Genomic DNA, 26,865 nt, shown 5'->3' on the forward strand with positions numbered 1-26,865 from the left:
TGTTCATTACTCATTTGCAGATCTAGCCATGGAGAGTACTCCTGGTCCATCCACTTCTACAGAACACCACCCAGATCTTGAAACAAGAGTTCCAGTTTTCATCAGAAGCACCACCAGTATTGCTTCTCCTGATGGTATACAGAAATAGATTACATGCAATTCATTACTTTCAGGCTGAAAAATTGGTGCCTCATCTTAATTCTTGTCCCCACTTTGTAGTTGATAAAGTGACATAATTGCCTATGTGATTGATTGACTGACTCCAGGATCTGTGATTTCATTGTAATGCTTATCCTCTTTCACCTCTGTCTTTGTAAGATGATTTGATGGAAACTTCATCAATTAGTAGCCAACCCTTTAGTGGTTAACCTTTTTAAAACATTTTGTGAACTAGATGCACAAGCTGTATATTTTGTCATAAGTTCACTGCTTGTTATGTACATTTGCAGTCTTTTACTTGTTCATGGATTATGCATCTATCACAGGAGATTTATTCTGATTCTTTATTGTAGTACAGATGTCATCCTGGGTTCTCAAAGATTTTTGGTAGAGGGGTTTGTCACCTACTGTAACAGCAAGCAAAGTAGCATCTTTTGCTGTTTGAGGTTTTTTCCCTTGATTGAATCTGTCAAGAGTCTGATTAGAAACAGTCTATATATTGTAGATAGAAGAGAGACAAGTAACCATGAGTGGCTTAGGGGAATTAACACAATTCCTCAAATAAGTCTGTTGGTCTTTGTGCATTGAGATGATGGTGCTGGTAATGCTTATTAACATTGTTATGCTCCTGGTAAGCTTTGTTTTCCTAGAAACAAAAACTGTCAGGCAGAAGCAGAAAGAATTTGAAGTGAAGTAGTCCACATGAACTGAGACAAGAAGCAGAGGCAGAGAGCTGCCTGCATGTGAGCCCAGAGCCCACAAAGGCTAGTGGTTAGCTAATGGAGGAGAAGCCTGGGGATTTGGAAGCCAGCCTCAAGTCAAGATGAGAGAGGACTTTACTTGACGCTGTGTATTGATTTAAGACATTGTTCTTAAAGTGACATGGGGTGGATTGTGTGGTATTTTCTGCTGCCCCCTTAAGAATGTGTCATGCTAGGGAACTGACTTTGGGGATGCCATGATATATGCTATGCACCATATGACATACTGAGTTTTATGAAGTACATATATGTATCACATGATGTATTTAGCTTAAGGATATTACTGTGAATATTATGTTTTAATTTTTTGAACAATGTATAGATTATTGCTGAATAAATAGATACTTAAAATCATTCACAGGAGCAGTCCTTACACCTACTTAGACAGGATGATGAATTTGTGACTAAAACTGCTTTCCAGGAATTAATACCACTTATAATTTATGTCTCTGAAGCAAGGAATCGTATTGACAAAACCATTGTTCTCTGATACGTGTAATGTGTACTACATCAGATCACTGGTACGTTTGAGCTAATCAGTTTCTTTTTATTATGCCTTTCTAGGAGCTCAGTGCATTCTCCAACGTGCAGCACTTCTCAAGTCCATGCTGAATTTCCTTAAGAAGTCCATCCAAGACCCTGCTTTCTCAGATGCTATTCGTCATGGTATTATTCCCTATTTAACTGTGTTGTGCTGTAGAGGCAAAGGTTCTTCGAAAGTGGTTTTGCATTTCTAATGATGTTTTAATTACCTGAAGGAAGCATTAACCACATTTAAGATTAGGGTTAGACTGAGCAAAAGTGGATAAGCACAAACATTTTAAAACTTAAGATTGAAAGTATATATGATAAAATGGTTTTGTTTCCTCATTATACCCTCATATTATTTTAGGACCTAACAATATTGTCACTTTCCATGATAGTAGTCAGTGGTCCTGACATCTGTTTCGTGGAGCTAACCCAAAAACCCACAACCCTTGAGCACTTAAGAATTTAAGAAAGCTTATAGAAAGAAAGAAACAAGAATTTGGGGTGGGAGGAATGCAAAAGATATGAAGATTAGTAAATTATCACAGGTGTCCATGTTATTTATCACCCATGGCAGCATGTGAGCATTGATTTCAAATGAATTTAAAACATTGATAGATCCATGTTTTTGTCTTAGTGATGGATGGCTCCCTGCCTACCTCTTTGAAACATATTATCAGCAATGCAGAATACTATGGGCCATCACTTTTCCTGCTAGGTAAGTGGAGACTTGATTCTTGAAGAAATTGAGCAGAGTATTTTAAATGTCAGATTTTAGTCTTGGAATTAAAAGGCACAGTTTGAAATAAATAAATGGATATTTGGTGGATTCAGCAATTCAGTTACTGAATTGATATTTGGATTTGAAATAAAGTAATCTTCATGATGATGAAAAGTGTTGAATTGACAGTAGGGACTTTGAAGATCAATTTTTCAGATCAAATTTTAAAAATAGTTAAGTAGCAAAGTATTGTCAAACTGTATATTTACAGATAAGAATGCAAAGAATAAAGTAATCCCTACATAAATACGTAATAAATACACATGTGCATAATAAGTACAAATTCTTTAAGTAATAAGGGAATTAAGGAAGGTTGCAATTATTTTTCCTGGCCATCATTTGTGATACTAACAACATGAATGATTTGACATTCTCTGTGAAAAACTGTGGTAAGTGCCACAAGTAATGCAAAAATAGTTATTTCCTCCAGAGGTACCAGGATTAGTAGGAAGGGTGATGTGTATGTATTAAGAATAAAACACAAACTGACAACTATAAAAATATTGAGAGGTGTCTTTTATGTCTTTAATGATTAGGGGAAACAGTTATTAGAATTGAAGATAAAATTAGAGTTGATTATAGTTGGAAATTGTGAGAAAAGGAGAGCAGTAGCAAATGCATTTTACCTATGGACACACACATAGCCATCCTACCTGCACTTTTCTTACTTGTGCTAGTTGGATTTTTATCAAATACAAGCTGTTGGGAATTTTAATGAGATAAAAATCACAGGGATTTGTTGGTAAACAACAAATGGTGGTTTCAGAGAGAAATTAAGATGTTTCCTTGAAAAATAGTGAAAGAAAAAACTTAAAGAAATGATCAAAATTGAGGAGTGAAAGCTGATCACCTTTAATAACAATTTTTCTAATACATTTTCTTATTATTCTCAGCTAATGAAGTGGTGACTGTATTTGTATTTCAAGAGCCATCATTCTTGTCCTCCTTGCAAGACAATGGTCTGACTGATGTCATGCTCCATGCACTCCTTACCAAAGATGTAAGTTTTTCTTTACAGTTCTGAAATACCTCATTACCTCCTCTATGTCCCATTCTTCTTTCAGTTCATAGAGCAAATTTGTACTTAATCCTTCTCTGTCCCCCTTAATCCTTCTCTGTCCCCCTTTCCCACACATCTCATTGTATAGATATGGAATTTTACTTGAAAACCAGAGAGCTTAAGCATCTTACTCAAGGTCATAGAAGCAGAATTGGGGTGAATATCAATGTCCTGTGACTCAAAAAGCCTTCTCTTTAATTGCGACATTTAGAATATTGCATCTTTCTCTTTTGTTCAGGTTCCTTCAACCCGAGAGGTACTTAGTTCTCTGCCAAATGTGTTCAGTGCCCTTTGTTTAAATGCACAAGGTCTTCAATCATTTGTGCAGTGTCAACCTTTTGAACGTCTCTTCAAAGTGCTACTTTCACCTAATTATCTTCCTGCTATACGAAGAAGGAGGAGTTCTGATCCCCTTGGTAAACTTTTGGAATAGATACCTTAAGATATTTTAATAGATTACTTTAAGAAATGACAAGATAGAGATCAGGGCAGCAAAAATATGTAAATAGTCTAAGTCTATTCTGTTCAGCAAACTTTATTAGCAGTATAAGAAAAAGGAAAAAAAAATCTCTTTATTATTATCCTCTCACTTAAGGAACTCCAGCTTTTCCTTGAATTAGTATGCAACATACAGTAAAATTTGTGGATTTGACATTGTGCAAGTTTATTTCCCATCAGGAAAGAAACCTAATTTGCTTATTACTAGTCAGCATCAGCCTTGTATATAGTTCCTGGAAAAGTTTTTGAGTATCTCATTCCATCTTGCTCTATACTGATGGAGATTTCTTAGCTGAACTAAATAAACATTTAACAAATGGCAATTAAATACAAAATACTTTGCTAGGTAAGGAGTTATCAATACAAAAAATGAAATAATCCATGTCATCAGGGAACTTGTATTCCTAAACAAGAAGTCAAATATAATTTACATAAATAATAATAATAAATAATAATAAAAAGAAAATTAAAAACAAGGTAGTTTGGAAGGGCATGAGAAATTACAAAGTAGAAAGCTTTCATGTAGAATTTTGAAGGGAAAAAGACATTTTAAGAAGCCTGGAGATAAAGGAAATTAGTTCTTTCAAATGTTGGTCAGCATGAATCACAGAGAGAGGAAGTGGTCATATATCAAGAAAAGATTTTGACAAGATTCAAGTGTGTTGAAAATAATACAGTGAGACTGTAAAGATTAAATGGTTTCATTTCTTGTTGTGTCAAAGTCTTTTGACCATACTGCCCCTGGGGCAAAAGTAGTAGATGAACTTACCACTTTCTTCTCCATTGTTTGGTATGAGGTCATGAAAAGCTAAATACAAGGTTTTGTATGTTTTTCCTACAAGCAATGGAGCCACTGGAACATTTTGATTGGGGGAATACCATGATCAGATCTACAGTAAAGGAAAATGGCAGTTTTATTTTCTTCACATGAACTAGAGTCTCCTGGGGAAGCAAGAAAATTAAGAGATTTTTCTCACAGTCCATGTGAGGGTAAAAAAGATGTAAGGTCATGACCATGTCCAGGAAAAAAAATGTGTTAAAAAAAAACCATCACTTTAATTCTTCCCAATTAATTTTGCTAATTTTTTGTCTTTCCTCTGTTGTACGGTACACCAGTGGTTTGTTGGAGTTTTTGAGTGTTTTTGTTTGTTTTGTTAGTATAAATAAAAAGGAAGGATTTTTAATTACTTAATATTAGCTTTTTTGATTATAAATTTCTATTCAAGAATTAGAAAATTTACACTAACCTCATTTTTTTGGTTTGTTTAACTATTTGCTGAACCATTTAAGATTATAGAGAAGATGTTAACTCTTCTTGCTAACAAAGCTTCCTTGCTTTTTAGGTGATACTGCTTCCAATCTGGGCAATGCAGTTGATGAACTGATGAGGCACCAGCCCACACTCAAAACAAATGCTACAGCTGCTATTATTAAGGTAGGGAACTACCTAATTATATGAACCAGCTAATTTAGGGTGATGTCACATTTTGTATCTGAAGCTTCTCCCACTGGAATAGGAAATAAGCTTTGGGGCAGCAGGGGAGTGTCAATCAGGTCCTTCTGTGGATGAAATCTGGGCATTCTTTGGGGCTCTGAAGAGTTTGTGGTTTGTCTCTTTAGGATTTATTGAATTCTCTGATAAGGAATTGGTACTTTATTTAGTTCATTTTCTTGGTACCTGTCATCATAACATGTGAGATGTGACATTCTGAGTATATTTCTATCATTTTTGTGGGTTATACATGTTTCTAAATTTTCCATTCCTCCATTTGCTTTGCTTTGTCCTCTCCTGGTTTGTTTTACATATAAGTGTCCATCTCTACTTTAACATAGAGTTTCTTGTGTCTCCTAGCTATTAGAAGAGATCTGTAATCTTGGAAAGGATCCAAAAATTATTTGTCAGAAACCATCTATTCTGAAATCCGATGGCAGTACTTCAGCTCCTCCCCCAAGGTCTGCTTATGCTGCAGAGGAGGCTTCCAGTGAAGAAGAAGAAGAAATACAAGCTATTCAGAGCTTTAATACAACTCAGCACAATGAAACTGAAACAAATCGACAGTAAGTTTCCATAGACCTATCACTCATTTTGCATATCATAAATGTTGCTAGTAAGTTCTCCTTACATAACCTTATGCAGATTCCTTTATCTCACTCAGAACTTCAGTTTCTTTAAGTAAAAATTGATCTTTTCTAAGTTGCCTTGGTTTTCCTAAGCAGTATAACTTATATTCTCATTTATATTTTGTTGTAAAAACAGTTCTTCTATACAGTTATAACTTAATCACAATTTATAAGCAACTTAAATTCCAATGTGATAATATTCAAGAATGCTTTGGTACAAAAATTTCCTCCATTACGCCATTGGGCTCAATCTGAACATAATTCTGGTAGCTAGAGCTAAAAACTTTCTATAATATCATCTTATGAAATACAGGGAAACTGTTAACATCATTAAAATAATAGGTTGAATTTTTTTTGTCCTTGGTAGGAGGAGAAATCTTAAAATTTGCCTTTCATTTATTGATATAAAGAAAAGAGTGGCACAGATTTACTGGACAAATTTACTGGACAAACTTGTTTGATTTATGAATACCTTGCATAGGTCTTATTCTGTTATCATAGTTTGAAATATTATAATTATAGAAGTCTTTTATATAATATTCCAAATTTTTGCAAAACATCTAACTTCAATTTTGTTTTCTAAATGTGCTATGGGTATGTGAAAAATAATAAATTACATACTTACAGTAAACAAAAACAAGTCCCTCCATTTGCCAGCTTTGATGTTTCAGCCTCTCTCCCCAGCTTCAAAGAAGATTATATCAATTATCTTCTCATTATTAATACTATACCTGCAGCAACACTCATCTTAATCATTAAAAGGCCAACTAACACTGCTAACTTGGCATCAAAAGGAGGAAGTTAGAAGAGCTCAATTTACAAACTAACAAACCATCAGAGCCATGTGGCAGTGGAATAGGCTGCTCAGTTTGCACAGTGTCATTAGGTGTTTAAGAGTGCTGTAGAGCTTTGCATTGGAATAGCAGAGGAAGAAGAAGCAGCAGTCCTTCAGGCACAATTAAAAGTATGCTTTCCCCCCCTCTCCCCTCACCATATCTCATTTGATCCTCACAATATCCCTCAGAGGGACATGCTGTTTTTATTCCCATATCACAGCTGAGGACACATAGGCAGGCAGATTAAATGACTGCCCACGGTCTGATCTTGGGTCTTCCTAACTCTAGGCTGCAACCCCAGCTGCAAAGTGGACAAAGTGTTTTTCCATACCCCTCTTCTGCTTCTAAAAAGCCAAATCACTGAGTGTCCAAGTACATTCAGGAGGCACAGGATCCCTCACCTGATTGACCACCTGCTTCAGAATCATTTCCCGGTAATCAGCTCCATTGCGTTTGATAGCAGTCATGATGAGGTCACACACCCGGTATACAGTGTCTGGAAGCTCATCCAGGAGATAGAAGCAGCCCGGTAACATGGTGTCTGTGAAATTATGCAGTTCTTCTGGTTCTAGGGGCTCAGCATCCTGAAATTTCTCCAGACATTTGGCCTCTTCCTCTTCCTGTTTTTCCCGGGTCTTCCGCTCTTCTTCTTTCTTCCTACAATCAGTTTCCTGGAAGCAGGTGAGAGTGATCATGGGGACAGAGAACAAGGGAGCCACTACAGTCAGAACAAAGTTAAGAATTTTTTTTTTGCAATCCAGAGAGTATGCATGAGGACTCTTCAGGTGTGGCCACAAAAAAAAAAGGCTGATCCCACCAGCTAGAATAAGTTAAACAATTGCTACCTATCTACTGATTCCTTTAGCATTTCGAAAATGTTAGCCTCCAAAGCAGACAAATATATGTGCCCATATAGTGAAGCAGATAATCAGTGATACCCAGCAACCACAAGAAGAAGTCAATTTTTACTCAAAACTCCTTATCAGGCCTTCTGGATACCCATTAACAACTATCAGAGAGAAAAAGAAGATCTGGGTGATTTTGGGGGTTTTGAAATGCAGAGGTGGAGCAGATATAAGTCATAACTCCTGGTTAGGAGTCTCCTTTGACAAACAGCTTTCAGTCCCAAATGAAACACTGACAAATCTCCACCAACTCTTTACCTCAGCTCACAACTTTTTGTTTCCTGAAATACATTATTAGAAATGTGTCCAGCTCACACTATATGAATTCATCAACTAAAAACAAGAATTTTACCTCCTCTTGTTCTGTGATCCCCTCACTTCCAGACTTCATCTAATCATATGACTGGAATTCTGGCAGTCCTACAACACTGGAAATTATAGAGCTCAGTAGGCAGAACTAACGAATACAGCATAAGAATTGCAGAATCTTTTGGCGAAAGAGCGATTCACTTGTGACATGACTACATTTTAGGAAACATTCTTTCTGAAAGTCTTTTGCATAAAAGAAAGTATTGACCCTGGAAGAGATGATGAGGTCGCAAAAGATAGGATCAGATCTACCATAGCTTTGGTAGGTCCCTAGAGATGAATGCAGAACCTGCCAGAAACACTGAAAACCAGGTATCCTGTAAGTAGAACTGGAAGAAAAATCATATCCTTGATAAGATGATGATCAATAGAGTTAGATGCCATGGAGAGGTTGAGGATGAGAATTTAGTAAAAGCTGCCTTCCTTAGCAAATCAAAGGTTATTGGTTTTTGGGAAGAACATGTTAAAATCAATAAATAAAGTCAAAGCCAGATTACAGATGGTTGAGAATTGAGAAAAAGGGAAAGGGACACTTTGTAATAACAAAGTTTTTTTTTTTTCTGCGAAAAGAAGGAAAAATATGACATAACTTGCAAGGAGGTTTAGTGGAGGGTTTTTTTAAAGTGAGTCTTCTGGAAATATAGCCCCTGAGGCAAATGACCTAATATATACTACTTTCAGACATTTTTAAGCTAGTGTTATGCAGAAATTTCTTTATTTCTTTGTAACTCCAGCTCCTAATACAGTTTCAGGTAGTAAAGTTTACGAATAGAGTGCGTCAGGCTTTGCCTATAATGCCATAAAAATCAACCCATTCATAATAAAAGGATATAGTTAATAAAGTTTAAAAAAACAGTGATTTAGACAAGTTAACTTCTTCCCCTTGTCCACATTGGTTAAAGCAAAGAAACTAGATTTGAAAAGCTTTTACACAGGGGTTGTGGGAAACTTGTAATGCCAGTCTTTATTCCTCAAGTGACAGAAAAATCAATCCAGTGAATGATGTTCCCAAGAGTGGGAATATGCTTAAACAAAACCCAGATATTTCATCCCCTTAGACAATTCTTCTGAATTCTTTTTTGTGTAGTCTTTGGGCTAAAGCTTTTCCTTCATGTTCCTGTAAAATGAGAGTTGGCAAACTATAGACTGCTGACTGGTTTTGTGATCATTTTAGAAACAAATGGTAAGTCAGACTTGGCCTGTGAGCTGTGATTTGTTCTCTGTACTCTGAAGAATCAGCTAAAGGATCTTCCAGGTGCATGAATTCTTGTTCCCTGTGATTATTCCATTTTACGTTCCCTCTATCATTGAAAGGCAAAGTACCTCCCAAATAATTCTACACCTTGGTTCCCCAGGCCCTCTCTGGAAGGTGTTACATGAGCCATTCCTGGGGGAAAGGAAGCTTAGCAATTAATGGGGATATGAACGATTTCCCTGGGTTGTCTAGATCCTTCTGAGGTAACAGAATTCTAAAATTCTAAAAACAAAATTCTAAAAGGTTACTGTACAGAGACAATGGATTCAGAATGGGCTGAAGTTTGTTAATTGGGACTGTGTCTAAAAGTAATCCTTCCTCATCAGGTGAGTCTTCTTGAAGACTTTCAAAAAACAATTGAAAACACTCTCTAAATTTTAAGTATCACCAATTTATCAAAAAATGCAATCTCTTAAAAAGTAAGACACACTGAGCCCAAATAATGATGAAACTATATATGGAAAAACACAGCAAAATATGATGACAGTAAGCCTAAAATCAGAATAAAATGGGTACCGAAATCATAAGTTTTTGAAAAGCACCAGTTCCCTCAGAAACATTTTTTTGTCAAGACATTGATTGGGGGCAGCTTCCACAGTGAAGGATTTAATTTGCAATGACAAGACATTCCTTGCCCTGGGTAGGAGAAAGAAAAATGCATTTGCCAGTCTCAAAGACCTTCAAAAGGCAGGTAACACTCATTGCCATGAAGAACATAATTTAGCAGAAGTTAATTGCATCAGCCTTGGCTAAGGGCATTCGTGTTGTCAGTCTCAGGATCACATATCCAAAGGAGATAGCATCATGGTCCCTATAATCAGCTTGACTATTCAGCTCAACACAGGGGGTATGTGATAGGTCTGATAAATAATGACATGCCGTCTAAAATACTGTGCACTGGGAAATATTAGCAGAAGTCTTCTGTTGATCTTGATCTCAAAAAAGAGAGAATTGTCTAATTCTGTTCCTTCTATGCAAGTAGAAGGCCAGTCAACAGGAGCCAGTTGAAAAATATTTGCCCTGACCTTAGGACAGTGGATAAACTGGTCCTGGAGTCAGGGAGACCTGAATTCTAATGTGATTCAGATGTTTACTGATAGAATGACCTTGGACAAGTCACTTAACCACCTAAAATGGGTTTCATAATAGCACCTGCTTCCCAGGATTCTGAAGATAAAATTTGCAAAAAGTATTTAGAAAAGTTCCTGGCACATAGTAAGCACTTAATTAATACTTGTTAACTAATTTTTTTTCTTATACACCAGTTATTTCTTGCTTTGTCCTGTAGAAGAATTTGCTAGTATTCCCATCACTGAGCTGCATGTGGTAGGCTTAAGCCATGAGTAAACAAAGCAAGAGAGTGTTCCCTAAGAGCTAGGTAGTACTTCATCCAGCTTTCCATTAAAACTGGAAATCACAGCCTTTGCCAGTTTTTTTTTGCAACAGATTAATGTTAAAAGGAACCAAGCTGAACATAATCTAAATTTTTTTAGAGTTGACCTCCCCGTTTTTTGTCTCTTACTACTGTCTTCTCCACTCTCTGTACTATCTTGGTCTCATTTAGTCTAATCAACATTACATCATAAGTATAGAAAAAGGTGTTAATATCTTTGGATATGGGCCCTCCTTTAAATGTCTGCTGCTTGTCAAATTGCAGAAATATAAATTAAAATTCATAATAAGAAATAGTTATCCTGAGCTTTTTACCAGGTAAAAAAGCAAACTGCTATTAAATAGCATCTGTCATAGTAGTAGACATAGGAATCCTTTGTTTCAATTATAATATGTATAAGAACCTCACTCAGCTTTCCTCACCATATTGGATGTATATTTTTTGGCCATATTGTATTTTTCCATAATTATACGAAAATTGTAAGCTCTAATTAAAAGAAGAAATAGCTTTTAACATGCTTCCTCCAAAACTTATTTTTAAAATTACCTGACTACATTGGAAAATATAGACAAGTAATGGATTTTTATTTAATTATATCCAAAATAAGAGACACAGAAGCTATCATTAAGTACTTGTACAGTTAATAACTCCCACAACCTCTTGATATCCATTCTCACAGTATACTTCTGATTTGACACCATAACTGAGACCCAAAGTTCTTGTACAAAATCCTGTTAAGGGTACTCTGATTAAGTTCCTCCTAAATCCACTGTGTAAACTAGGGAACTCCAGTGAATCTATAAAAAACCCCCGTTACAGAAAATGTTGTTTTTAGTAACCCTTTTTATATTTGGCCACCCTCTGGAGATAGTTATCATTCTTTGCCTTCAGGCAAAAGTTTTAAAGACAAAAAGATAATTTCACATTTGTCTCTAATAACATATTCTATGTTAATTTATTGTAATCGTCCTTAAATTGGGAATTTAAGAGCCATTGGATACCATTGCTATTTTTGTCTTTTCTATAGTAAGCTATTTAAACATCCATTTGTACTTCCTGATACCTATACTCCCTAAAAATATTTTGATCACAATATATCATATTTCTTTATCTGACTAACCCTTCTCTTAAGATTTCTTTTCACAGAACATTTACCTACCCCTACTTAAAAAGTGAATTTTACCAGGAAACCCAGTTCTTGCTGACCAGTCTGAATATTCCCAGCTACATTCAGGCTCAAAGGAAGAATACAGTGAGATCAATAAAATTATTGTCATTTAAAAGACATAATTTGTGTTACAGTGGCAGTGGAAATTACACTAAAATTTCCAAAGCAACTCTGTATTTTAAACCTTTTTCATGTCTGTAGTTGCACATAAAGGGAGACCATCTCGGTTTACATAAACTGCCTCTTCACAAGCTTTCTTATTTGTTTTGTTTGGACATTGGCAGATGTTTGATAAAGTAACAACAGTATTACTAATCTATTCAGCTTGAGCTTTTGTGGAAAAGATAGGTGAGGCCAACTCATCAACAGTACTATTGGCAGTGAAGAAAAGCGGCTTATAAGGAATGTGACTATAGAGTAGAAGAAAGAAGAATATTTTAAGCTCTGGTCTCTCACTTAAACTCTTTTACAAACTACATTCAGATATTTCTTGCGCTTCACAGCTTTTCTTAAGCATATGTAGAATTTTTTACCTAGCTTACAATTCACCCTGCTTTTTCTCCATGTACCTATTTCTGTTTTGTTGTTATATTTTAAAAAAATTTTTACTATGTTTTCTACCCTGACCTGCACCACTTTTTTTTTCTTAAATCTCTTAAAATCAATGAAAACCTGGCTTTATTTTTTTCTTCATCTTCTTTAAGGGAGAGAGGCGTAGAATGTTATATAAATATTTAGTCCTTCAGAGAACTTGTCAGTGGGACTGATTTTAGATATTTGTCATTTTTATTTCCTCTTTTATTTTTAATGACTTGTATTTCTTGTATTGTAGTCCTCAAGATTTGGGCTTAATTTTTTGCTAAACTTATATGGCCGTTTAATGCTTGGAGGACTCTATTAAATGGAGCAACTAAATGAAGGAATAAATTAGAGGGAGAAAGAAAATATAAAGCTCAGTGTTACACCTTTTTACCCCAGCAGAGTTGAAAAACATGAAGTTAAAAAGATAGTGGTATATTCTTGAAAATTCAGTCCCTCAAAAATGTGAAGCCAAGTGTATAGGTATTTTCCCCTTCAGTAGTGCTTTCCTACTTTTGATATGCTTTGTCTAAGACCAATTGCTTTAGGAAAACTGGCTCTCTATTCTCTCTGAGTTGATTTGTATGTATGAAAAGAATACAATATAAAATTATCTTCTCTGTCTTTTCCCATACCATCTCTCTTCTAACTATCCCTTTTGCTCTTCCCTCCTCAACAGGGTTTTTGAAACTGAAGAGAGGAACCCTATTCCGCTAATGGATTACATCCTAAATGTGGTAAGCTTTTGTTTTGTTAAAAAAGTAGTGATGAATTTTACTGCTTGAATGGGTTTGACCAATCAAAGAAAAGATGAGGCAAAATACACTTTCCTTGTTTTGTGTTTGGTGGTAGATAGCAGACTCTTCCTAGGAATTCATTTCCATGAAGCCAGAACAGTGGGGTTAGGTTATTCCTCTTTTTTGCAAATCTTATGTTGAGTTACACAGTGCCATCCTCCTAATTTCTTAAAGCACAGTAGTATATCATATTTATATACCACAGCTTAAACAACCATTCCCCACTTCGCGACCATCCCCTTGTTTTTACACATTTCTTTGCTGCCACGAAAGAGCTTTTTTCTTTTTACAAAAAGGTTCTTTTTAAATTTCTTTAGATTTATAGAGTTAGTCTACTGGTCAAAGGGCATATACAGATTAATAGTTTTGGCCTCAAATACTTATGAGAGGTGTGAAACACAGTTCAGAATGGATTTATGGTTTGATTAGTTTATACATTTACCTAACATTAAACATTTATCAATTTTTGTCATCCTAGCTAATCTGATGAGGTAATTCCTAGGAGTTTTAATTTGTACTTCTCTAATTAGTGATTTTTAGAGCATTTTTGCTTAAAATTGGCTGTTGATAGCTGAGGTTTCTTCCATGTTCTGAAAACTGTCTATGAAAAAGTGTGCTTACTTTAAATGTCACTAAGGAAATGGGTTATAGAATATTACAGATAATGATTAATTGAAGAAATGATGGAAGATTTATCAAGTTAGCATTTTGATAATATTAACACAGTTTAAAAACTATACTGAACTTTTTGTATTTGACTTAAAAAGCACAACCCTTATACTGTCCCTCTTCTCTCATTTCTTTGGCCTTAGCCTTCCTCCACTGTTGCTAATAACTTCTGCCAATTGACTTTTTCTTTCCTAGGTGAAATTTGTAGATTTCATTCTAAACAACAACATAACAGATGACCATTGCCAGGAATTTGTGAGCCAAAAAGGAGTGCTACCCCTAGTCTCCATTTTGGGCCTTCCCAATCTGCCTATTGACTTTCCAACATCAGCTGCTTGCCAGGCTGTTGGAGGGGTCTGCAAAGCTATACTGGTAAGAAGTAGAGCAGTAGTCTGTAGTTTATCGTTTTGATCATCTGCATTAGAAAAAAATCCGTATAGAGATCAATTTGGGTATTTTGAACTGAAATGAAAAGTGAGATTTCTTTGTTAATTAATTCTTCCATATTGACTTATGCAGATAAGTATAGACAAAATGGAGAGACATTTGTTTAATATCATTTACCTTTTATAAATTTTTTTTTATTCCAGTCTGGTATCACCAAAAATGTATTATAAATCAGTATTTTTACATTAGAAATAGGAGGACCACTATAAATGATTTTCATTTCACAAGCAATGAATTAATCTTGTCCATCACTGGCATCCCTACTTCTCTGTTGCTGATTAGCATATAATAGATTGTTTAATTTAATTTTATTTTTTCCAAATTGGTTTTACAGCACATTCATTTGCAAAGTAGACATCTTCCTTCCTTTGTCCTTATCCAATAATAAAATTTTTTAAAATTAATAATGTAGTTCAGCAAAGCTAATCAACATGTCAACCACATTTGAGATGCAACATTCTACACCCTTATTCCCTAACCTCTGTAATGAGCATCCAGTCCTTTCAAAAAATGTTAATTTTAACAAGATGTAAACATAAACTTCTGAATTCACTTTTCAGAACATAGGGTAGTATATCCTCTTCTCGGGGGCAAAAACTGAACATTATGAATGAGTAAGTGAATAGAAACATTTATTCAGCACTTTTTTTCTTGCTAAACAAAATTATATGGGCCCAGTTTTCAGGAGCTCACAGTCTAATTAGGCAAACAACTTACAGAGAAGGTTTTGGCTGCAGTCAGAATGGAAAGTCTCACAGTTCTTAGTAAACAGGAGCAAAGTAGATGCTAGTGTTTCTTCCTTCATGTCACTTCCATTGATAAAATCTACTCCTCTGGCGTGGAACCACTGGCCAGAGGAAAGGAATGTGGTAGCAAGGACCAGCTGGATCTTCTGTAGCTGCAGCACTGTCCCCAGGCTGCATCACCACAGAGAGCAGGAAGGGGAAGGCATTGCTATTCCCAAGACTGTTGTTCTCAGTCCTGGTGTGTCCCCATCAAGGTGTGATAGGGGTTAAGGTGGTGGTGGTTTGACTTATTGGCACAACCTGCCCCTTTTTGCCCTTTCTCTCCTTCTTTCTTACTCTCCCTGTCTTCAGATAGGGAGGGACCTTCTGTAGAGGAGTTGCCTCCCTGGATGATGGCTATAATGATTGGACTGGAAGCAAAACTGGTAGGCTTGAGAAATGAGAAAGAGGCAATTTGCCATTTCCATTTCTATGCTTATTTACCCAGGTGGTAGGAAGTTAGACCCCCATCAATGCAGTGACTTCTCCCTTCAATGATGGCTGGTTTATCTTTGATGTCTTTTGAGTAAATGTATAGTATTGAGATCTCAGAGTTAAAAAAAGAATATGTATTTTTAAATGATTTTTTTTAACATTCTTATTTTCTGAAAAGAGACGGTCAGCTTCCATCTCTGTTGTTACCCCTATAATACCAACTGTTCGTTTATTTTCATTTTGTGCTCTCCAGATATCTTTATGGCGGGAATTATCATTTTCTTGAAGCATTTTATAGAAGTACTCACATCATCAACCAGCGGACAACAGGACACTGTGTTAAGTTCCTTACACTAGGATACAGAGAGAGGCAAAAGTTGTCTGCCTTCAAACTGTTTGAATCCTAGTGGGGAAAATACATAAATAAAGATATCCATAAAAATACACGCAGAGTAAATGAGAAATAAAAAATCTGGCCTTCAGAAAAACAGTGAAAATTGAATATTATTTTTTAGCAATCTAGTTAGCCATCTAAAGCTGCTGTCCCTGTGGCCTTAATTCTCATTCATTAAGAGCAAGCAGCTGCATCTTCTCTTAGAAAAAAAAGCATAAATTCAATAAATAAACTTAGAATCATCTGTCTGGTTTCACTGAGACAGCAAGAGAGAACATTGTGTTAGGCCACTTACTTCATCTTATATCCAGTGTGAATTTACTGAAGTTAAACAAATTCTGGTTAAGTCATTCCAGTGGACCTTCTAATAAGTTACTCCAGTGTGAATATGAACTTCACAGTCCTCAGGTGAAAAGCAAAGTTGTTTTTTCTCTAGAAGTCAAAAATTGCTCTGGAAAATGTAGCCTAAAAACCTTTACTTTGTTGCAGACTCTGTCACATCAACCAAAAATCCTTCAAGAAGGACTCCTGCAATTGGATTCTGTCCTCTCCTCCTTGGAATTGCTGCATCGGCCAGTTGAGTCCCCTGGTGGATCAGTGCTGCTTCGAGAACTTGCTTGTTCAAGCAATGTTGCAGATGCCACATACTCTGCCCAGGCCACCCCCCTCCTACATGCACTCACAGCTGCTCATGCATATATCATGATGTTTGTTCATACCTGCAGGGTTGGACAGGTAAGAGTAACCTCAAAGATTAATCTCCTGAACCCATGAATTAATTCTCATACCTGAAAGCCTTCCATCTACTTTGGTCTCTTACATAATTACAATTATTAAGTGTAATCTTTGATTGAAGGTGCCATCATCACTTCACCATTTGTAGTACTGATCTCAAAGTACTTATGTATTCAAGAAATCATTGAATACTGCTTTGAAACAGTAACATTTTTTTCTCAATGTATGTTCAGTTTGAAAGCCTCATAATTTCATTGCATAGTAAGTCTTAAGGAATTGAGGAGCACTGGGAATATTGGGACTATGAACAGTTCCTATTAGACCAGAAGAGGATTGTGTCTATATGAAGACACTTATCTAAGAAGTCTCTTATTGTAACAGTACAAAGCAGTAGTAGAAAGCATTTATGTGCAGGATTCAGGCCTAGAAAGAGGAAATCTTGTTCCTGGGGAAGGATGTAGTCTAAAGCTAATGTATTATGAGTTATTCTAAATTCTTCTGCTCAAGGGGAATCATCACCTTCTTTCTTCACAGAGTGAGATCCGTTCCATCTCAGTGAATCAGTGGGGCTCCCAGCTGGGTCTCAGTGTCCTGAGTAAGCTGAGCCAATTGTATTGTTCCTTGGTCTGGGAAAGTACAGTCTTACTTTCACTGTGTACCCCAAACAGGTAAAAGCAATGAAAAAAAGAAAGGTAACATTCCATCCTTATAATTTAGTAATTATTTAATCCTTGTAGTGGTTTAAGGCATAGAAGGGGCTATATCTTTTGTTTACATGGATATAGTAGCTAGGCAAGACTGGTGACTCTAGAGATAGTATCATTTTGGTGGTGTTCAAATAAGCATACTTTTTTTTTCTCCATTGCTGATACATTTACAGCCTCCCCTCAGAATGTGAATTTGGTCAAATGGACTTACAGAAACTGATTCCAAGAGAGGAAAAGACAGCCCAGGAAGTAAAGAGAACAGGTAAGCCTAAAAAGATATTTCCAGTTTCTATGTTTTTGGGTTTTTTAAATATAATATTCAGGTAAAGAGGATTTATACACAAACTCTTTTTTTGATAGGGCTTTTGTACTTCAGTTGTGAAGGCCATTCTAAAAAATACCTAACTTGTTTAGGTTTAAGAACCTAGGTTTGTCCTTGGAAAAAGCTTAACTAATATGTTTTCCATTAGATTTCTCATTACCACAAAATTTAAAGCCAAAGTGAGTATCCCCAACACATCAGTCATCCTAGCTTCAGAGGATTAACTCTAACCTAATGAGGTACCAGCTTTTATTCATGCCACTCTCTTAGTTCTCCTATTTTACATTTCTAGAAAGAGAAACAGGAATCACTGAAGCTTCTGCCCAGGGTCTTTTGGAAACCATTGGACTAGATGGAGATACTCTGACACCTATGGAAACTGATGAACCTTGTACATCAGACTCCAAAGGGAAATCTAAAATCTCACCAGCTATGGTAGCAAGGATCAAAAAGATTAAACCTTTGCTGTCAGGTGAGTGATTTAACATGGAAGTCAATTCTTGACCTTTCCTTCTTTTGGAGAACTTCCATGCTTTATAGAAATACTTTAATTGTTTTAGGAAACTTGAACTTAACTTCCCTATGTTATAAACATAATTGTTGACTTGATGGTTAGTACAAGTTACCCAGTAAGTTCTAAGAGGATGGCATTACAGATAGAAAAATGACCGCAAGAAAATTTTGGATTTTGTGTGTGTTCCTGACTTTTTTTATTTTCTAGAGAATTCATTTTATCTAGTTCTAGGACTATTTTAACTATTTTGGGTGGATATTTGTATGTTTGTTATTTAATCCTTGTTCCCTTCCCATTGTCAGTATTTGTGTGCATTTATCCCTCTGAGTTTTTTACTGTGTAGAACTACCCTTTTGTCTTCCATAGGATGATACGCTTGCCCTATGTCAAGCATAGAAGAATATTTATTACATCTTTTGCTAAAGCATTGTAATAGAGATAAAGTCAACTTTATAGAGAGCTGTGTTTGAGTTTCACTTTACATAATTGTCCATTTTAATTGGCAAATGATTAAATTTTTTTCATGTGTAAACGAGTCATATTTTGGAAATTTAGCCTCCTCCAGGTTAGGCCGAGCTCTTGCTGATCTTTTTGGGCTTCTTGTTAAACTCTGTGTGGGATCTCCTGTCCGCCAAAGGAGGAGCCATCATTCAGCCAGCACTACAGTACCAACACCTGCAGCGAGGTCAATAGCCTCAGCTCTCTCCAAACTACTCACTAAGGGCTTATCCTGGCAGCCCCCACCTTATACACCTACACCAAGATTCAGGTGAAACACTCTGGCAGTGTGTTTGTGTGTGTTTAGTTTTTGACTGTTTACAACAAAATTAAGAGGGAGGATAATTCATAGTACATGTCAAGTCAGAGTTTTTTGGTAATGACAGTATAATTTAAAGCAACCCTGTGATTTGCAATTAAGTGCCTAGGTTTATCTCCTCTGCTTTTAATTTGTCATCTTAACTTGAAGGGCCTCAATAAGTGAATAAGCATTTATTAAATGTTTGCTGTGTTCCAGAAACTGTAATAAGCTCTTTCGATAAAAAGAAATGTAAAAGATACTCCTGAGTTCACAGCTCTGTACAAATAAGACACAGATTAAACTGGAGATAGTAGACATTAGTATTAAAAGTGATTATGAAATATTTCTTGTAGAAGTTAGTATGTTAGCTGAAACTTGAAGGAAGGCAGGGAAATTAGAAGACAAATGAGGAAGGAAAAGTTCCAGACATTGGGGACAACAAGTGAAAATTCCCATCACATAGAAGGAGGAGGGTGTATGTGAGAAACAGAAGGGAGTCCAGTGTCATTAGATCTTAGAGGATCAAGGGGAATAAACAGTGACAAAACTGAAAATTTCCAGATACAGATTATAATGACCTTATAATATTTACATAGTGCTTCATCTGTGAGGACAGTGTTTAACAAATTTTTTACAACTGCTTACAAGCATCTTACAACTTTTGCCTCATTTAATCTTCATAACAGCCCTACGAAGGTGTTTATTATCCGCATTTTTCAGATGAGGAAATGTGGGAAAAGCTACCTGCCCAGGAGTACACAGTAAATGTTAAAGGATGGATTTAAATTCAGTTCTTCCTGACTCCAGATCCAATGCCCTCTGCTTTACACCACCTAGCTCTCCTTATAGGGAACCACTGGAGTTTATAGAGTTGGGGTTGGATAAGATCAGACACATACTTGAGAAAAAGCACATTAGTGGCTGAACTTTAAACACTTAACACTAGGGGCTGAATCAATAGGAAGAGATTTGAAGCAGTAGCTATTGCATTGCTTTAGTGGAGTAGTGGTATCATAGAAAAAAAGTAGAGATATTGAAAAGATCTTGGCAAGTCATTGTATGTGAGGCATGAGAAAGAGTGACAAATCCAGAAAAACTCCTGAGTCAGAGATGAGAAACTACATGTGGCTTTGAGGCTACAGATTCCCCCCTTCTATCCTAGATAATTCTAGAAGCTAGAAAAATGATAGTGCCCTGACAGTAATAGAGAAAGTAGGGGCAGGGTTGGGAGAAGGGTTTACAAGGTGAAATCTTGAGTTCTTCTTTGGATATGTTGAGTTTAACATCCTTTTCAAGATGTACAATAGGTATCAGAGATGTAAGACTGAAAATCAGAAAAGAGTTCAGAAGGTAAATAGAGTTTAAAAAAAAGAGAGTACCCTGCCTAGAGAAGAACTCTTTAGACTTTCTTCATAAAACAAAAAGTCTGGGTCCAGTGAAGGAATAAATAGACGAGTATTTCTTATGTATTATGTTCCAGGCACTGTGGACAAAAGTAAAACTATATGATGGGAGATGATGATGAGAAAGAAGGTGAAGGAAAATGAAACAAACATTTATTCAGTGCCAACTACGTACTTGTCACTATGCTAAGTGCTTTATAAATACTATCTCCTTTGATTCTTTAAACAATACAGGGGTTTAGATGCTGTTATTCCCATTTTGCAGATAAGAAAACTAAGGTTCAGTGTCATGATAGACCTAATAAATGTTGAAGCCATATTTGAGCTCAGGTCTTCCTAATTTCTGAATGTCTTTGTTCTCTGAACTGTGGCACCAACTGAAAGATGAATTTTTATTGTCAGAAACATAGAGTAAAGCAGAGACAAAGAGAATTTTTGTTTTATCTAAGAGCAGACTGCTCAGTTTTAGTGTGTTAAACTCCCCAGTGGTAAATGTGTAACGGGCAGAGTCCCTTGTTTTTGATTTTTTAAAATGTGGATCCTAATTGTGACTTACTAGACTAATGCATATAGAAGAAAATTTTTAAAAGTTTCTGACTTTACATCCTGTACTTGTCTTATACTGTTTGTACTGTCTCTCTATCTTACAAATTTGGGTGAGAAAGGCCTTTTATATCTTAGAGTTTGTGCAACTGATCTGTTGCCCCTCAAATTAGACAGATTAGTCCCTATTCCCATGGCTATTTAATGATCTGAAACAATTCATTTGGTCTTATTTCATAGTTATGGTGTGTAGTTGGGAAAAGTTAGCCCACTTTGCCTTTTTTTCCTACAGGCTGACTTTTTTCATCTGTTCAGTTGGCTTCACTTCCCCAATGCTGTTTGATGAGAGAAAATTTCCTTATTACCTCATGCTACAGAAATTCCTCTGCTGTGGTGGACACAATGCTCTTTTTGAGTAAGAAATTATACTGTGTGGTCTCTTGCCAGAGAATTGGATCAGTTTTTAATGGAAGTTAATCCTCTGTCATGTGACAAGGCATGCTCACTAAGGGAGGGAAATATCTAAAGCCATTAGGGGTGCCTGGAAAGGAAATCTTTTGGATGTGTTCCAATACCATCCTTTTTTTTTCCAAGATGAAGTTAGTACTGTAAGTGGCCTAAGGACATGGTTCCCCCTTTGTACTTTAGAGATGGAAATTGGAGTTTCTCCCCCCCAAAAAATGGACCTCCTGGAATCTCTATTTATATTAAAGAATATCTTATGAACATGTACCACTTGATTTGAATAAGAAAAATTCCAAATTAAGTGTTATAAAGCACTGTAGTTTGAGTCAAGTTTATGAATGGTGAATTAGAAACAGAAGATAATAAAACAAAGGAGGGATTGGCAGGCACTGGAATGTTCCACTCTATCTCACTGATATTTTTCTCATACCCTTTTCTGTTTTCCCATGTAGGACTTTCAATTGGGCTGTTTCCATGGGAGGCAAAATTCCCATATCTGAGGGACTTGAACATCCAGACCTACCTGATGGCACAGGAGAGTTTTTGGATGCTTGGCTTATGCTAGTAGAAAAAATGGTGAACCCAACAACAGTACTTGAGTCCCCACACTCCCTCCCTTCTAAGCTGCCTGGGGGCCAAAACTATGCACAGTTTAGTGCTCTTCGCTTCCTTGTAGTGACTCAGAAGGTTAGTTTGGTAGTTTCCTATTCCTAGAAGACATTACACTAAAATACATGATTTTGTGGCAGTTAAAAAGCATTGTTTAAGCCATTACTAAGTATCAGCAAAGGAGAGGGAATACTCTGCTGTCTGTGGAGACTAACAAACCCACAAAGGAAGACCACAAGGTTTTATTCTATTAGGGCAGAAATAAGGACAAATATAAGTATATTCAGCATAAATATAAAGAAGTTGGAACTGGGGTTACTTGTAATTGGAGGGGTTAACATAGGTTTCATGCATAATGAAGAAAATGAGAAACCATGAGTAAATTCCAGGCATGAGGAAGACTAATACAAAGGCACAGATTAAGAAGATGGAATGTTCATTTTTGTTCCCTAGGGCGTAATGCCTAATGAGACTGAAAATATGGGTCCATGAAATTTTAAAATCTAGAGTTTATATTTTACTCTTGAATAGGGAGCCTCTGGAATTTAGTGAATAGTGGAGCAAAAGATTCAACTCTTCACAACTAATTTTGGCTGTGTGGTAGAGACACAGGTGGAAGATGAGTTTTAAAGCAGTGAGATTAATTTCAGAGCCATTTGAAATAATCTAGGCAAGAATTAATATGGTGACTGCATAAGCAGAGAAAAGGAATAGACTAATATTTAGAAGTACATGCCACAGTTTTTAGAAACTAATCAGATATATAAATTAAGGAAATCATGGCATGATCCTAGGAAACTGGAGGAGTAGTGGTGTTTTCATCAGAAATAAAGTAAAAAAATAATATTGGGGAAATAATGATTTCTACTTTACTCATACTAAGTTTGACATAGTTACAGGACATCCAGTTTTAAATATCTGATTAGACTTAAAGATCAAATAATGTGCAAATTGAAAAATGTCCACAATACAAACTTGGGAGACACTTCAAATTCATCAGTAATAAAACAGCAGAAGACACCAAAGAGTCAGAACCTGTATGCTGTCACTAAAACAGAGGAGTAGCCAACAATGTTTCATGCAAAACAAAGGTCAAGAATGATGAGGGCTGAGCAAAGATCACCCAATTTGATAATTAACATGTTTCAGACAGATGGAAAAAAGCACTTCCTTTTTAACAGTTAGAAACTAAAGCATTTGTTAGAGAAAAAGGAAGTAGAGGCAGTTTATAGGCGTCTGAGAAAAGAGAGTTACAGCTATGTAATTGTTGCATTCATCCTTTATTTTTGGAAGAAATCAGAGAGATGATGACATGACTTGCACTTTGTTTTGAGTGAGGGAGGGCTGTGCAGGTCACCAGCCTCACTTCTCCTCCAGAGCCATCTGAAAGCAGTGACCAGATATTCATCACGATGACTGGAAATGACCTAGGCTCCACTGGGAGACAACATCTGTTACATTTTAATTTGTTTTTTATATATGCATACAAAGAGGGAAAGAGTTAGAATGTTTTGTTTTGTTTCTTAAGATTAGAAAAGCACCTTGCCTTCAAGGATGTGGAAAAAGGAGAATGTAGAATGAATAAAGGGATGGCTGGTACTAAAAAGTATCACCAGGTATCCAGTGTCATGTGGGAGGTGTCAGCTCTGTTAGGAATAGCAAGTATATGGAAGAAATTTGAACAGGAAGATCCACAATAAAATGAACTTCATAATAAAGCAAACTCCAGAGAGCATCATGGAAGGAGAGGACAGAAATGGAATGAGACATTGGTGAGATTAAAATTAAAGGACAGTTTGAAAGAGAGCTTAAGCAGAAGTGATGCGGTAAGATTGAGAATAATTTTGCTTGAGTTATCAGAGTGATAAAGAGTTAAGCAGAGTAACAGGTGAGGGAAGTTAGCCATAAGGGTAGGAGTGGATGGCCTAAGAATTGAAAAATGTCACTGAATAAAGACCACTTAGCTACATCCATTTCTTATAGGCTGCCTTCATTTGCATAAAGAACCTGTGGAACCGCAAGCCTCTAAAGGTTTATGGTGGGCGGATGGCTGAATCCATGCTTGCCATCCTGTGCCACATCCTTCAGGGAGAGCCTGTTATCCAAGAGAGACTAAGCAAGGAAAAAGAAGGACCAAAAGGAGAGGAGGAATCTAAACAGGAAGAAAGTAGCTCCCGCCAAAAACCTCAAGTGAACCAACAGCAGCTGCAACAGGTTGAGTATACACATCTATTTCTCTGCCTTTTTATGAATAGGTAGAGGAGTAAAGTGAGTAGACTGAATTAGAAAGTCTTCTTTTATACTTATCTATTCTGGGAAGCAAAAGCAGAGATGTACAGACCAGCAGAAGACCCATCTGAAGTCAAATCTAGACTCAGACACTTACATAACCGTGGGCAAATCCCTTAACCCTTTTTGCCTCATTTTTCTCTTCTATAAAATGAACTGGAGGAGGAAATGGCAGACCACTGTAGTTTCTTGACCAATATATATCTCTTCCAAACTGGAGAGAAAGTAATAAATATGAGTCTGCTCTTATAACAACATTATTGGCCACACTAAAGAAAAATCCTGTTACTAATCCTTTATTACAATACTCTCTTTGATTTTTCTCTTTTCCAAACTGAATATCCCATTTGTTGACCAGTTTTCATTGCATGACATCATGAAGCCCTTCACATCATATTGGTTGTCTTTATTAAAATATTCTTAAACTCCCTACTATCCTTTCTAAAAGATAACACTTAACCTCTCTAGGCTTTTTCTATTCTAGTCTTAGCCAGTTCAAAAATAGTCCGAAAGAGGATAAGTGACTTTTTACCAGGGTCACACAACTGATAAGTTTCAGAGATAAGATTCAAAACCAGATCTTCTTGACTCCAAGTCTACTGTACTACCCATTATTGCTGCACAGTTTGTAAAAGAAAATCCAAGTACTGGTTAAAGTCAAATCTCAGTGAAAACCTCATGTTTTCAACACTTTAATTATAATGTGGGACGAGAACAAAACACTGGGCTTTGAGTCAGGAGGATGTGAATTCAAATCCATTTTCAGACACTTAGTCAGGTACTCATCATCTGTTTGACTTGAAGACCCTAGAGAAGGAAATGACAAACCAAGAAACTGTAAATCTTTATTATTTATTTATTTATTGCTTTTCTTTTTCAGGGATATAATAAATTTAAAATCTCTCCTCTGTGTTTGTGACCTTCCTTTTGCATTGAGTAGTTCATTTTAAAACATTTCATTGATCCTCTTATTTACAATCCTATTAATTATTTATTACAAAGTTATCTAATATATAATTGAATCTGTTCCTAGCATAGGATGGATATGAGAAACTTTTATCAGAGAAACTTTAATTTTTAATTTTTTTACCCAATTTACTGTCTACCCACTTTCATTCAAACTGTTACAGATTTTTTCTTCATTTTTGTTTTTTTTCAATTACATGTAAAGATAGTTTTCAGCATTCATTTTTATAAAAGTTTAAGTTCCAAATTTTTCTCCTCTTTATTTCCCCCCCCTTCCCCAAGAAAAGCAAGCAGTCTGACAGAACATATTTCCACATTACTCATCATGTGAAAGAAGAATCAAAACAAAAGGGGAAAATATATCCAAGAAAAAACCATGAAAATAGTATGCTTCGAACTGTATTCAGAATCCATAGTTCTTTGGGTGTGGTTGTCATTTTTCATCACAGTCCTTTTGCACTTGTGTTTGAGCATTGTATTGCTGAGAAGAACTGATTAGTAACTAATAACTAATACAAGTCTTTCTAAAGTTTTCTGAAGTCTGCCTGCTCATCATTTCTTACAACACAATAGTATTGCATTACTTTCATATGCCACAACTTGTTCAGCAATTCCCCAGTTAATGGACATTCTCTCAATTTCCCATTCTTTGCCACCACAAATAGAGCTGCAAAAATTATTTTTATTTATGTGAGTCCTTTTCTCTTCTTTGGGATGCAGACATAAAAGTGGTGTTGCTGGGTCAAAGGATACAGTTTTATAACCCTTTGCAATTCCAAATTGCTCTACACAGCAGTTGCAGCAAAATGTTTGTTTTTTTGGTGCAAAAATACATTAATCTTTTAATCAAATTACTGACTCTCTGAGTTTGCATATGCAATGAAAGCCAGGTTATTTTCATAGTTCCTGAAACTGTATATCCCTTCCTTGATATAGAGCTTGTATTTGATGTTTTAAACTGATGTTCAGAAATCCAAATCCCATTCTCAAATATTTCTTCTTAATGTTTCTTCCTTTGCAAAATAAAAACTTTAGAGTAAATAATCTCTGAAATACTTCCAACGCTGACATTCTTTGAATGTAGAATATTTCATTTTCTTTTATTTTGATTAAGATATATATGTGTGTGGGTGTGTAGAGAATAATTTTGACATTTTTTATTCTAGCTAATGGACATGGGCTTCACAAGAGAACATGCTATGGAAGCCTTAGTGAACACTAACACCATGGAGCAAGCCACCGAGTACCTGCTAACACACCCTCCCCCACTCATAGGTGGTGGTGTTAGAGTAAGTGGGTTTCTTTGGGTGTATTATTTTTCCATTGTCAGCATTCTGACAACTAAAAAATCTAGAACATTATCAAAAACATCGCTTTGTGTTTGACACGTATAGTAGTGGATAGAGAGCCAGAGTTGGGAATATCTTTAAATCCTTTCTCTGACATATCGTACTTCCTGTTTTTTAGAACAAATTTCAGCGTAGCTGCTACTTGGCATTATTAGTGGAAATTTTAAAATTTGCAAGCCCCTTTAGCAAGGTTTAGAAATATAAATGTGTCATTTGCATTTATA

The 26,865-nt window shown here is 36.0% G+C and overlaps 1 protein-coding gene across 7 annotated transcripts in view; it reads left to right on the top strand.

Moving 5' to 3' along the window:
- The window catches only part of LOC140516966 (E3 ubiquitin-protein ligase HUWE1-like), a 98,601-nt gene that overhangs the window by 27,383 nt on the left and 44,353 nt on the right, over window positions 1-26,865 (top strand). For all 7 annotated transcript variants that reach the window (XM_072627814.1, XM_072627818.1, XM_072627817.1 and 4 more), the window contains 18 exons: window positions 21-134; window positions 1,485-1,586; window positions 2,086-2,166; window positions 3,123-3,229; window positions 3,528-3,705; window positions 5,131-5,222; window positions 5,640-5,845; window positions 13,093-13,150; window positions 14,075-14,251; window positions 16,430-16,675; window positions 17,210-17,343; window positions 17,556-17,644; window positions 17,997-18,176; window positions 18,774-18,987; window positions 21,256-21,378; window positions 21,881-22,115; window positions 24,021-24,251; window positions 26,459-26,581. In XM_072627814.1, the coding sequence (XP_072483915.1) occupies window positions 21-134; window positions 1,485-1,586; window positions 2,086-2,166; window positions 3,123-3,229; window positions 3,528-3,705; window positions 5,131-5,222; window positions 5,640-5,845; window positions 13,093-13,150; window positions 14,075-14,251; window positions 16,430-16,675; window positions 17,210-17,343; window positions 17,556-17,644; window positions 17,997-18,176; window positions 18,774-18,987; window positions 21,256-21,378; window positions 21,881-22,115; window positions 24,021-24,251; window positions 26,459-26,581 (2,690 nt within the window). The remainder of the gene's footprint in view (window positions 1-20; window positions 135-1,484; window positions 1,587-2,085; window positions 2,167-3,122; window positions 3,230-3,527; window positions 3,706-5,130; window positions 5,223-5,639; window positions 5,846-13,092; window positions 13,151-14,074; window positions 14,252-16,429; window positions 16,676-17,209; window positions 17,344-17,555; window positions 17,645-17,996; window positions 18,177-18,773; window positions 18,988-21,255; window positions 21,379-21,880; window positions 22,116-24,020; window positions 24,252-26,458; window positions 26,582-26,865) is intronic.

Source organism: Notamacropus eugenii, assembly GCF_028372415.1.
Source record: "Notamacropus eugenii isolate mMacEug1 chromosome Y unlocalized genomic scaffold, mMacEug1.pri_v2 SUPER_Y_unloc_1, whole genome shotgun sequence".
Classification (NCBI taxonomy): Eukaryota; Metazoa; Chordata; class Mammalia; order Diprotodontia; family Macropodidae; genus Notamacropus; species Notamacropus eugenii.